Source organism: Alnus glutinosa, chromosome 3, assembly GCF_958979055.1.
Source record: "Alnus glutinosa chromosome 3, dhAlnGlut1.1, whole genome shotgun sequence".
Taxonomy (NCBI): Eukaryota; Viridiplantae; Streptophyta; class Magnoliopsida; order Fagales; family Betulaceae; genus Alnus; species Alnus glutinosa.
The window spans coordinates 34,024,730-34,037,829 of NC_084888.1; the positions used below are offsets into that span (position 1 = coordinate 34,024,730).

The 13,100-nt window shown below is 33.4% G+C and overlaps 2 protein-coding genes across 4 annotated transcripts; both read left to right on the forward strand.

Moving 5' to 3' along the window:
* Positions 1–812: 812 nt before the first annotated feature.
* LOC133864327 (uncharacterized) lies at positions 813–2,787 on the forward strand. 3 transcript variants are annotated; one of them, XM_062300621.1, is made up of 3 exons: positions 813–1,474; positions 1,923–2,017; positions 2,221–2,787. In XM_062300621.1, the coding sequence occupies exons 1-3, from the start codon at positions 845–847 to the stop codon at positions 2,261–2,263; spliced, it is 768 nt and encodes a 255-aa protein (XP_062156605.1). In that variant the 5' UTR covers positions 813–844; the 3' UTR covers positions 2,264–2,787. The 3 variants fall into 3 exon arrangements, with proteins under 3 accessions (XP_062156605.1, XP_062156606.1, XP_062156607.1); XM_062300622.1 differs by having other exon boundaries at positions 1,923–2,013; XM_062300623.1 differs by lacking the exon at positions 1,923–2,017.
* A 4,023-nt stretch (positions 2,788–6,810) lies between these two features.
* On the forward strand, positions 6,811–8,074 carry LOC133864038 (uncharacterized). The gene is made up of 2 exons (XM_062300231.1): positions 6,811–7,572; positions 7,755–8,074. Exons 1-2 carry the CDS (start codon positions 6,826–6,828, stop codon positions 7,881–7,883), a joined length of 876 nt encoding a protein of 291 aa, XP_062156215.1. The 5' UTR covers positions 6,811–6,825; the 3' UTR covers positions 7,884–8,074.
* Positions 8,075–13,100: the final 5,026 nt, after the last annotated feature.

Below are 13,100 nucleotides of genomic sequence, written 5' to 3' on the forward strand. Positions count from 1 at the left end.
AGCAACTTCCGTATATATACTTTTACTTTTTACTTTTTATATATAATTTAATTATTTAAGTTTATCATCTTCTTTCAAACTCGTAATTAATTTGATTGCAATCAAAATATGATAACAATTAAAGTCATTATTTTGTTTTAAAAAAACTACATTCAAGTAATTTCTAAAGAAAATTCATCAAACCGAATCTCACCTTCATTATGCACCTCTTCAAAATTATAATATGCAAAATTTCATACGTATTGTCCATGGTGAGAATCAAATCACATAGTCATGATCATATTTCATGTATTTTGGGAAGAAAATTATGTACTCTGCACTGCGCTTTAAGATATACACCATTTTCATTAATTTGTGGCCAAAATTGGAAAGGGATTTTCCATTGAGAAAATCAACAGTCCCTTGCAGCAAAATGTTGATTTGACTGTTCTAAGTCCCCAAGGTTCGAATCGTGAATGCATTCTGCAAAGGCAAAGGGTAGCGGGCAAAAGAAGTCCGATCCCTTAATTACAAGAGTGAATTTTCCGTATGTAGAGAAATTTCTATTTCAGGAAATTCTTTTAATTCAGTGTCTATAAAGTGTTACGTGCTTCTTAATATGTGAAAAATATATATAGTTTTTAATATTATTCTCCCGTACTATTTCTAATAGCATTCGAAAAAAAAAAAAAATGTTTTTCATATTTCAAAATACACGTGATATTTACAGAGTCGAATTTCAAAGAATTCTTACAACTTTATAGGAAATTGTATCTCCGTATGGCCTGAAGAGTACTATAAAAAGGGTAACAGTAGTAGAGGGCACTAACTGGACTGGATCCTCTTTAGCATTGTCATACCTAAAATGGCAGCAACCAAGGTAAGCTTGAAGCTTTTGATAGACAAAAAGAGCCAGCGTGTGCTCTTTGCTGAAGCAGACAAGAAATTTGTTGATTTCCTCTTTAGCATTTCCACTCTGCCGGTCGGAACTGTCACTAAGCTCTTACAGAAGCAAAACACGTTAGGCTGCTTGTCTAGCTTGTACGAGAGCATAGAGAATCTGAGTGATATATATTACATTCAGCCAGACCAAGACAAACAGTTTCTGCTAAATCCAAAAGTGGCCATTTCTGGTGCTGAAATCCCTCTCCTCTTGCCAAGCGTTGTGCAGTCAAGTTCATCCAGGAAATTTTATAGGTGTAAAGGCAACCACGCGTTCGGCCACGTGTCTCATGACCAGAGATCAATTTGTCCTGCGTGCAAGAGTTCAATGACCAGCGAGGTAAGTTACGTTGACCCACCAAGCGATATCAAGGCATCGACCTCCTCTATTAATGAGGGAGGTTACGTGAAAGGGGTGATTACTTACATGGTAATGGATGATCTGGACGTGAAGCCCATGTCCACCATCTCTGCTATCACTTTACTTGGCAAATTTGATGTCAGGGACGTAGGGGCTGTTGTGGAGAAGGTGGTCGATTTCGGCATGGATGAGGTATAGCAGTCATCCCTTTCTTTCTGTTCATTAAAACTACATTTCATATTCTCCATTTACTTCCTGTTAAAGAATGCCTCATTTGCTGTCAGTTATTTTTTCTTTTTGGTTCACATTGAACAATAAACTACTCGTTTTGTTAAGGGTACGTAGTTGTGGTTTTACAAGTATGGAAACATGAAATACTGGTCTTTTTTGGAAGCAGTTCGTGGGAATGTAATAGCATATATCACCTAAATAGATGGGCATGCATAGGATATTGCTCATTCATTTGGAGCTCAAGTTTTTTTACTTTTCTTGTATATGTTTGTACTTTCTGTAGTAGGTGTTTGAATAAAGTGTTTGTTCAAAAACCAAAAAAGGAAGAGGAAAATAGTGGGATATGGCAGCGTCAGTGTGATTATTACAAATGATGACTATTTTGTTCCTTTATCTGGTTTGTTGTTAGGCTGTGAGATTGCTCGTGGCTTCTTTCAAATCGAAGACTGTTCTAACTGATGTCTTCCTTCGGAAGGATGTGAACCATACTGTCAAGGACTGTACGTAAGTGAATGGAGGCACTGTTGCTTGTTATTGGTCTTTTAATTTCAAAGTGCAACAACTCTGTGGAAAGTATCTGTGAGATTGGTATTCAAGTGTTTTAGTTCGCAAACATGTTTCTCATGTTCTGTTTCAAGACCTTCTTGTGCGTTATATGTTAATCAAATCTGTTGTGGTAATATGCTTTTTATTTGTTTGTGATGCAGGACATGCTTTATCAAATTAATTAGTAAACTCACTCTAAAATAGAGTGAGTCGCCGTAGACGTGAAATTGATAAATAACCAATCGGTTTCAGTATAAGAAGCCTAAAAGAGAGAGCAGAAAAATTTGGGCGCAGCCCAACTATGTGACTGTTGGGGCCATTAGGCATTCTGATGCAGAAAATAAAGAGTTGTGTCGTGGTGTGTCACCTGTTAATGTGCAGTCTACTATTTCTACTACCAACAACAACATGCTCTGTTATCAAAGGTTTGGATTAGTTCAGCGCGCAAATCATCAAGGATTACATTTCTGATGGCAAGATGAATACCTTTGAAGAATGAAGACAAATGGAGTATATTGTTATCAAGTGTCTTTTATCTCCTTATCTTTTAGTTGTTTTATTAACTTGTTGTTCAGTTCTAGTTCAAGTCCAACTCTGTTTTAAAGTTCAACTCTGTCAGAGTTCAAATTGCAACGTTGTTTTATGTTATCTAATAAATTCTCAGCCTTATATAAGGGGATGTAACGTAATGATTAACAATTAATTAGGAGTTATATTTTTCTGAACTATTTGCTTGAGTAAGATACTCTTTTCTTTCTTTGTGAGACGCCTTAACTCTTTGCGTACCAATTCTTCCTGTGACGCGTCCATTCAAATACACCTGTGGCGAGCAAAGACCCCTCCAGATGCTATGAAGTTGAAGGACTACCCGGAAATCTGCCTTTGTTTTTATTTATTTATTTATCTTCTTTTTTTTCTTTTTATTTTTATTATTATCAAAAATCTGTTTTCAATAAACACAAAAATAAAAAAAAGGTGTCCAGAATTTCATTCTAATTGATCCCTTGAGAATATGCAGTCCCTCTATCACGTATGTATAAGATAATCTGAAAAGATCGATTATAGCTCCAAAATATAAATTAGACTCCAAACAACACCTAAAATGAGCGTTGAATAGGTGTGTGCCAATATAATACGGACTTTAAAATTTAGCAACCACACAAATTTAACATTCACCAAATATAATAAAAAAATAAAAAATAACATAGAATTTGGTGACGAAGTGAAAGTTCTTTGAACAGGGTAGCCAACTTAAAAATTAATTCACTTTTAAGTTGACACTCTCTTGTATATATAAAACAAGTGACCCACTTGACTTTTACTGCAGTAGTCTCTTTATAACCTCTGAACAATTCTTCTGTTTTATTTCCTTCATCGGAACTCTGATAAGGTTCAAAGGTTGACGAATACTTTGCATGGTTTACAAAGAACAAACTCTAAAAGAGATAAAGCATGACAGCTCTAATTAAGAACTAAAATTCTCTCTTAGTACATAGGATTCTAGGCTTAGAAATACTTAAAAAAAAATTGTGCCTAAGAAGTCTCTTAAATAGACTTTAGAAACCTAATCACAGTCAAATTTGGAAAACAATTTTCTTCTGAAAAATAAGGCGGCGTACGAGATTCCAAACGAGCGATTCTGTGGCTCTTCTAAAGACATGCTCATACGTACGCTCTGCAGACGAGACAATCTATAACTTTGAAAGTTAGCTCGTTCGGATGAGTTGCGGACGAGCTAGATTGCAGACGAGGCAATCTGTCATTCATCAAAACACTTAGTTCAAAACCACAATTACACCAAGCAAATTCCAGAGGACAAAATACAAACAAAATAATTTTGATCATCGAATTAAGCTAATAAAAAACTAAGGAAGTTCCAGAGACACTTTTTCAGTGCTACTCTTTAGTGACTAAAGACCAGAGAAGATAATAGAACTTCTACTCTTGTTTACTTCCGCTTAGACTTCTTCTTCTACTTGATCATGTGGGACTATTCCTTGGCTACCCATATTAACTAGGACTTTAGCTACTGCATTATGGTCCTCTTCTACTTCAGTATCTTGGCTTCTCATTTCTTGACTGCGCGCTTGGACTTATGTCTAACGTCTACATGGAACTCCATCACAAGCTATGTATTAGGGTTTTCTAAATCTATTGTGTTAAAGTCTATACAATAGGAGCTTGCGAATAGTGAGAAAAGAGCTCAATGTATTTTGGGTTGGTTTTTATTTTTTAATTGAAAAAGTGTTTTAATGTAATCTAAAGGTGAAAATTATTGTTAAAGTATTGATTAAATGATTAAATTTACCTCTTCCTAGCTGCTTAAGCTTTTGAGATAAGTAGTAATTTAGCATGGTATCAGAGTAAAGGTCCTGAGTTCGAACCTATCTCCTTCATTTACCTTTCATTTCAATTAAATATTCTATGTGTTGGGCCTCACCTCTTAAAAATGGAGTTTGAGCCAACACTCAAGCTTAAGCTTTTATGATAAGTGGTGATTTAACAATTATTTTTGTGTTTTAAAGAATGTTTTAGTTTTGAGAACATAAAATAAAATAGGGAAAACTTCACTTACCACCACTGATTTTTCATCATTTTTGCAATCATACCCTTAAACTTTAGAAAGTGTTAATTTAATTTTTTTTTTCAATTTTTTCTTTTCTTTTTTTAGGTAAAAGAGAAAAAAAAATTAAGGATTTAAGCGTTGGTCAAGATTTAACGAAATTTGCAAAAATACCCGTGCCTGAATTCTTGAAAAAAAAATTATATATTTCTTTTTAAAAAAAAAAAAGAATATAAGTATTTTGAGAATTTTGATAGGATTTAACGAAAAATTATAATGGATTTGTGAAATTGAAAAAATTTAAATATGAATACACTAAGTTGACATTATTTAAAATTTAAAAGTATAATTATAAAAATTAAAAAAAAAATGATAAGCGAAAAATTTCCAATAAAATATAGAAGAAACTATTTTAACAAACAGAGAACATTTGAACAAGTTTTGGGAGAGAGAAATTGCTTTCCTCAGCTGAATCATAGCTTGAGGTATTCATGACCGACCAAAGTAAAGGCTTGAGAACAGAACTTTATTGGCAACCAACTGCACCAGGTCAAGGTCAAGCTACTTATTAGGCTTGGGCGACTATTGACAAAACAAAGAATTTTCAACTAAGTAAAAAAATAAAATAAAAAAATAAAAAAGAAAGAAAGGAAGGAAGGAATAAAGAAAGTAAAAGTAAAAGAACGGATAAAAATAGAATAAAAATAAAAGTAAAAGAACGAATATTAGGCTTCGCGGGCCCACAAAAGTTAAAAAGAAAAAGAAAAAAGAGAAGAGCTCTTTACTTTGTTGAATTCATTAATTATCTAACAAATATGATAATTAATGAATTCATTACTTTGTTGAAAGACTACCATTACCATTTAATAAAAAAAAAAAAAAAAAGAGATTGCATTAAAGTGATTTCGAAAGAAAATCCATATGAATCTTTCTTTCGATCACTATGTGTTAATGTAGTCCCAACTGAAGACGTAACGATTCCAGTTACCAAGGAAAGATGGATGATACCCTGCAAAAAAGACAAGAACACGCCGTGGGTTTTCTCACGGTTCTCCTCTGACACTCAAATTAGTCTCACACTTATTTTTAGAGAGAGATTTCTTGAGATTAAAAAAGAATCGAGAGAGAGAGGGAGTTCAAATCCTTTTTTTTACTTAGTACCTGGGTCTTGTTATTTATAGGTCATTGTAATTATGGCTATGTAAGGTTATTCCAGCTTTTAAGGGACATCACTTCTTCTGGCATGAGCAGTGTTTAGGTACACTCCCAATAGTGACTGACAAGCTAACTTATTGCTGGTAAGGTGTGGGCTTTCAGTGAATTCCGAATTTCTTAGGGTTCAGTCACCTAATCGCATCCCTTAGCCTGCCTTATAATCATTGCTTTCTGTCGGTCAATAATGCACTTGACACTCGGGCTGCTTGGATCTTTCTTGGTCGGTCAATGCCCCTGTCGGTGAAGGTGGATTTCCTAACACTATGCATGAGTACCTTCAAGTTGAAGGTTATAAATTTATAATATGCAAAATTTCAAGCGGGTAATACATATATGGTACGAATCAAATAACATGATCGATGACCATATTTCATGTATGTATTTGGGAATAGAATTATGTACATAGCTTTACACTAATGAGACTTTCATGACCTTATAAGTCAATGTCGGTGATTTCATGCATGGGATCATCATGCGTTTCTTTTCTTTTCTTTCATGAGCACTTAGTGGTTGAACAACGTTGATGAAGGAGAGAAATTAGAGGTTGAAGAAAGACATTTTTTTTTTAATTTAATTTTTTCTTTTTTAGGTTATATTTTTAAAATTTGTTTTTTAGATTTAAATTTTTAATAAAATAACAAAAATATTATTTTAAGTAAAAATGCTGACTTGGCACTAACCGTCTATAATAAATTTGTATGCGTGGTAAACTCAACGATGGATCTATTAGGAATAATCGAAAACTCATATGTACATTTAATTTTCAAAATTAAAAAGTAGGAGTGAATTCAAATTGTGTGTTTACTCAGATATTTCTCATACATTTACCAATTTTTTTAATAGTTCAGATTTTATTTTAAACTTTTTCATTCTCATAAAAATAAATAAATAAATAAATCTGGATGGTTAATCCGAAATGTTTATTTGACTGTTTCAAGTCCCGAATTGAAGGTTCATGAATCGTTACTGTAAATGCAAAGGGTAGCAAATGAAGGCACTTCCAATAGCGAATTCCATATACCCTAAGCACTATAAAAAGGGTAACGGTCAAGCCAATAGAGGGCACTTACAGTCTTACTGGACTGAAACCTCTTTAGCATTGACATACATACCTAAAATGGCAGCATCCAAGGTAAGCCTGAAGCTTTTGATCGAGAAAAAGAGCCAACGGGTGCTCTTTGCTGAAGCAGACAAGGAATTTGTTGATTTACTGTTTAGCATTTTCACTCTGCCGGTCGGAACGGTCACTAGGCTCTTAGAAAAGCAAAACATGGCAGGCTGCTTGCATAGCCTGTACAAGAGCATGGAGAATCTGAGTGATAGATACTTTCAGCCAGACCAAGACAAGAACTTTCTGCTAAACCCAAAAGTAGCCATTTCTGGTGCTAAAGTCCCTCTACTCTTGCCAAGCGTTGAGCAGTCATATACAGCAAGTAAAATTTATAGGTGTGGCAACTACCACTGTACGTACGTGGCTAATGACCCGAGAGCAATTTGTCCTTCATGCAGGAATCAAATGAACAGCGAGCAAACTTTCGTAGACCCGCCAAGCGAAATCAAGGCATCCTCCTCTAGTGAGGGAGGTTACGTGAAAGGGGTGATCACTTACATGGTGATGGATAATCTGGAGGTGAAGCCCATGTCAACCATCTCTTCTATCACTTTACTTACCAAGTTTAATGTCAGGGACCTTGGGTCTGTTGAGGAGAAAGTCGTTGATTTTGGAGTGGATGAGGTATTTCAGTCATTCTTTTCTTTCTATGCTTCATTAATTTACTTCCTGTTATCTAATGCCTCTTTTGCTGACCGTTCCTTCTTATTTTTTTGAACATTGAACTATAAACCGTTTTCTTAACGGTAGATATGTCTTTACAACTATATATCTAATATTGCTCCTTTTGTGTGATCTGTTTTTAGGTTCTGAGTTTGCTCGAGGCTTCTTTGCAATCGAAGACTGTTCTGACCGATGTCTTCCTTCAGAACCATAGTGAGTTACTGACAATGAGGAGTGATTCAGAATGTGGGCCGGTTTTAGAGCCAAATTGAAAGCACCGTTGCTTCTTAATTATTAGTCTTTTAATTTCAAGGTGCATGCAGGAACTCTGGAATAATTTGTCCAGCACAGTATCTGTGAGTTTGGTGTTTTTGTTGAAACCATGTTTCTCGTGTGTTGTTTCATGTTAATCAAATCTGGTGTGGTAATAATATATGATTTTTATTGTTTCTGAAGCAGTAAATGGTTGATCAAATTAATAAGTAAACTTCTGCTAATTATAACCTGCTATTGCCGAGGATATATACTCCCGAGTTTTGGATGATCTGATCTATAACTGAGGTACAATTTGGTCGTCATGGCCGACAAAATTTGGGTTAGTTTGGCAAACCACTCAATCTCTCCCTTTATTTTTTTTCACTCTCTCCAAAAAAAAAAATTCAAATTTTTTTACACTTTTTATATCACATTAATCATTTTTTATTATTATTCAAATAAAAAAACTTACTACAAAACAAATTTTTTCACACTTCTATAAAATATTCCTTAATTTTATATCACATCAACCACTCCTTACCTCACAACATACAAATATTTCAAAACACAATTTCTTACCAATTGCACCGGGTCGAAGAATTCATAACGGTGCTGAAAGGACACTAAAGCTTAGCTAGTTGTTGCTTTTTCTTGGAAAGCTACTTCCGTACGTGTACCGCATCCATCGACGAACCCTGGCCTTACGGCCGACTAAAGTAAAGCCTAGGCTCAAAAGTAAAGCAATTGCAATAGGTCGAAGAATTGAAATTCATAATCGACAAAATTCAAGCTAACAATTAGCTACTAGGTCTTGCTTTTCCTTGAAAAGCCACTTTAGTAAAACCAAGTTCTTAAGGAATAGATTATCATATATAATTGTAAAGACGTTTATTTTATTTTATTTTTTAAAAAAATAAAAATTGAAAAAAAGTTATTTGTTAATATAAAATAATGAGGCTGCCTTTTTTTTAGAGAGAGAAATGGTTAGCAGACAGGCATATCATGGCATCTACACAATTTATGGGATCACTTTGATTAGCATTTTTTTTGTACGTCATTTTCTAACAATTTCACCCTAAAGCTAGTACTTCTGCCTTTTCATATAAATGAAAAATTATATAAATACATTTCTTACATATTTTTTTTATACATCTTATTTTTCAAGTTATCATTGAATTTATAAGACTTAAATTAGTCTCAAATATTCAATAATAAATTTAAAATTTGATTGTATGGAGATATATAGAAAATGTATGTGTATTATTTCCCATAAATAAATTAAAAAGCCACTTCCATATAAGGCCTCAAAAAGCATAAGTTATTATACGTAGCTTCTACATTTTTTTCTTAGCATGCACATAAGTTATCATACATATGTGCGTCATAGTTTAATTATGGGACTTTATCATCTTCTTTTAAACTCATAAATTTGGTTGGAATAAAATATATATGATAATGAATTCATTACTTTGTTGAAAAACTGCATTCAAGTAATTAATTTCGAAAGAAAGTTCATATATATGAATCTTTCGTTCACTATACACCACTTCAAGGTTATATATAATATGCAAAATTTTAAGCGGATAACACATGGTAGGAATCAAAGCACATGGTCGATGATCATATTTCAATTCATGTATTTGGCAATAGAATTAGAGTAATTCTAAATGTCATATAAGTATCCATAAAAAAATGAGGCGGCTTATATTTTAAAATCACAATTTGATCAAAATCACAATTTTATCAATCACATGTCCAATGGTGATTTTAAAAATTAAGTCACCTCATTTTTTTTTAGACACTTATATGACATTTAGAATTACTCAAAAAATTATGTACATATATAGCTTTACGCTAACGAGACTTTCATGGCCTTTTAAGCCAATGTCGGTGAACTCCTCGACTTTCATTGGGTAATTTTTTTTGCCTAACTTATTTTTTCCATGACCATAAATTTTTTTTGTTGGGTTATTATCGTGTGTTACTAAATTTTCTTTTATAAGTTGCAATCTGTTTGTTCAGGATATTACAACTAAGGCTAGGATGGATCGAGTGCACCACATTGAAGTTATGGTTACGTGAAAATAAGGTCATCATTAAGTAGCATGTTGAGTGTACCTTGTAATTAAAGATCAGTTGGTTAGGGCATGCATATCGATAGCCACAGGTATTTTTAGGTTTTCGAAGGTTGGACCGCACAAACTACGTACCCAATATATCATAAGATGCATAATTGTATGCAATACCATATTATTAAAGTTGCAAAGAAATGTTTTTAAGCTAGTGGGAAGTTTATGTTTTATTTCAAAGTATTAACACATATTACGCAAATTGATCTTGTTGTTTAATATCCTTCTCCAAACTATGTTATGTTTTAGTAAGTGCCTCATGGCACAGGAAAGAACAAAAAAAAAAAAAAAAGAACGGACCACTTAACTTATTAAGTTTTGTTATAACGTATTTTTTATGCTAAGACCTCATCTCATGGCATGCATTATTAATTAATTTATTTATTTTTTGACACGTCCACACAAGAGAGGGGAGGGGGATTCGAACTAGTAACCTCCGCTTCATGAGGCGTGGTCCTTAACCGATTGAGCTACTCATTGAGGACACATTATTAATTTGTTATGGTTTATAAGTGCTCTTGATTTTCTAGTAAGTAACGTTGCCCCTTTTGAGTCTTTAAGATTAGCAAACTGGAGCTCTCTCGAACCTAAAGGCTCGTTTGAGTGTGTAATTTTTTTGTTTTTTTTTTAATTGTTTTTCAAATTATAAATACCTAAGAAAAAAAAAATTGAAAAAAGAAAGTTTGGAGATGTAATTTAAATTGGTTGGAGAAAAATTTCTTGCGCTACCCAGACCTTTGCACCCATGTACATCAACTGCATTTAACGGTTATCATGCGGCTTGACTTCTTCGGATGGTCAAAAAGTAGGAAACGAATCCTCTCCGATTCAAGGGAATTGGAGAGTATCTAGTCCCTTATAATACAGGGATATTTTTATCTTTTCAAATTTTTTTGGACAAAAATACTCATGCATTATAAGGAACTGGATACTACTCTCCCGTTCTTTTGAACCGGAGAGGATCCTAATACCAACAAATAGGCCACACGAAAATGAAACTTGCACCACATGTCTCACACTGAAGTTTTATAACCATGCTCGGTTCTTGGGAAAAATCTACTCACCAGGAAATGGGTCTTCATGATATGACAAGCTTTAAATGCGCAGCATGCTTCGCATTGTGGGCTTTGCAGGCCATAGGAGATAGAGTAATTCTAAGTGTATATTAAGTGTCTAGCAAGTGTTCATAAAATTATATAAAAAAAGATGAGGTAGTTTTTAAAATTACTATTAATTGGACATGTGATTGATCAAATGATAATTTTGATCAAATAATAATTTTAAAAGCTACTCTATTTTTTTATGGACATGCACTTAATATACACGTAGATTAATTACTCTAAGAGATCACTTGCATATGCAATATGGTCTTGTCAACAAATTGGACATCCTGATTGAAGTTCGTAATTCAAAGAATAAAATAAAGTAAAGGCTACCCATGATCAGGTCCATGATGAATTGATGCAGAGCTATCTGAGTCAGACGATGCTGAGCTGTCAGATTGCACATTGATGACGCTGAATTACCTGGAGCGGGCGGATCAGAGCAAAATTAGCAAGAAATCGTGATCTGACCTAATTTAGGCAATTTCCGAGTGCGCTGCAGTATTTTGGCCATAACTTTGATTACGAGTATCCGGTGCGCCTTGTTTCGAGCCCAAAATTCGTTGTTTTCCTTTCTAAAAACCTAATTTTAGATTTTTTTTTTTCCATTTATGGTAACTTTTCGTTTATTGTTTAGGAGGTGATTCTGAGTCAAATTTGGGCCAGATTTTTGGCAGCCGACTTATTTTATTCTATATTTCGTTTTATTGAGGTTATTAGGATTTTGCTATTTTTGGCAATTTTCAGCTATATTAGCCCAGCTTGTAGGTGTTTTTGGGGGGCCGATTAATTATTAATATTTTCTTAGAGTTTGTCTATGTGTTTTGGGATAACTTTTCTGTTTTCTTCCTTGCAAACTACTCATTGAATAGCCTGCAAAATAATTACTATTTTGTCCGACGCCAGGAATTGTCATTGAAATTTTTTCAAACACAAAAATTAACCTCGGTTTTCACGTTTAATACTAGGTTGAGTTAATATTACGGGGTTTTCCAATCGGGCATAGTGAATCCGTATCAATCTTAATTTTACCCAAGCACATATTCCTACAAAAATTAAAGAGTTGAGAAAAATCACATATGCATCCAAACATGCCCTTAGGTGTTATGTGCAGCTTCCTCCTGCTTTCTTCTTACACAATTATCGCAGTTTTCATCATTTCTTTTGTCCATTTTTTCTACGTACATATTATAATTCGATCATTTGAAAATAACATAAATTAGAATACTTAGCAAAATAAACTTTAATTGTGGAGCAAACTCATGTATTTTTCTAGCTTCAAAAACCCATTAAAGGATTTATGTTCTTCGCAGTGTGTCTTTTTTTAAAAAAAAAAAAAATAAAAAAAAAAAGAAAAAAAAAAAAAGAAAAAAAGTTGCGCAGTAGTAAATGCCCCTGACTCACCTTTGATTGTTGTGAAATGGACTCCGCCCTACTTTATGCATTTAACATTATCTCCATAATTATCTCCATTTGATTTTTTTTTTTTTTTTTTTTCTTCAATATGGGAGATGCGAAATGGGGACCAATTGGACATGATTGATCCATCACAATAGATAACATGGGTACTAATCCCTCGGTAATATAGAGTTGGTACTTCTGATCTTTTTCTTTGTATTATTGTTATTATTAGTATTATTATTATTTTTTGTTAGGTGTGTGTTTGAATAACTAAAAACCTTGACCTTACTTTAAAAAAAAAAAAAAAAAAAAACAAAAAAAAAAAAACAAAAACTTGAACTTAACTTTTTATACAGCACGACTTTTCTTTTGGTTTCTTGGCACCCAAGCTACTTAGTAGGCTTGGGGGAATATTGAGAATAGAACTTTATGAAATTTTCGTACAGAGAGACTTATTTTATAGAGAATCCTAGGAAATAGTTTTCGAAATGTCAATTCCAAATAAGTTTTATATTCATCGATTCTATTCTTCCGGTATTTTGGGATCCATATTTCTAAGTAATTATGGTGAGAATGCTTTTTATAGGGCTCAGCTATAGTT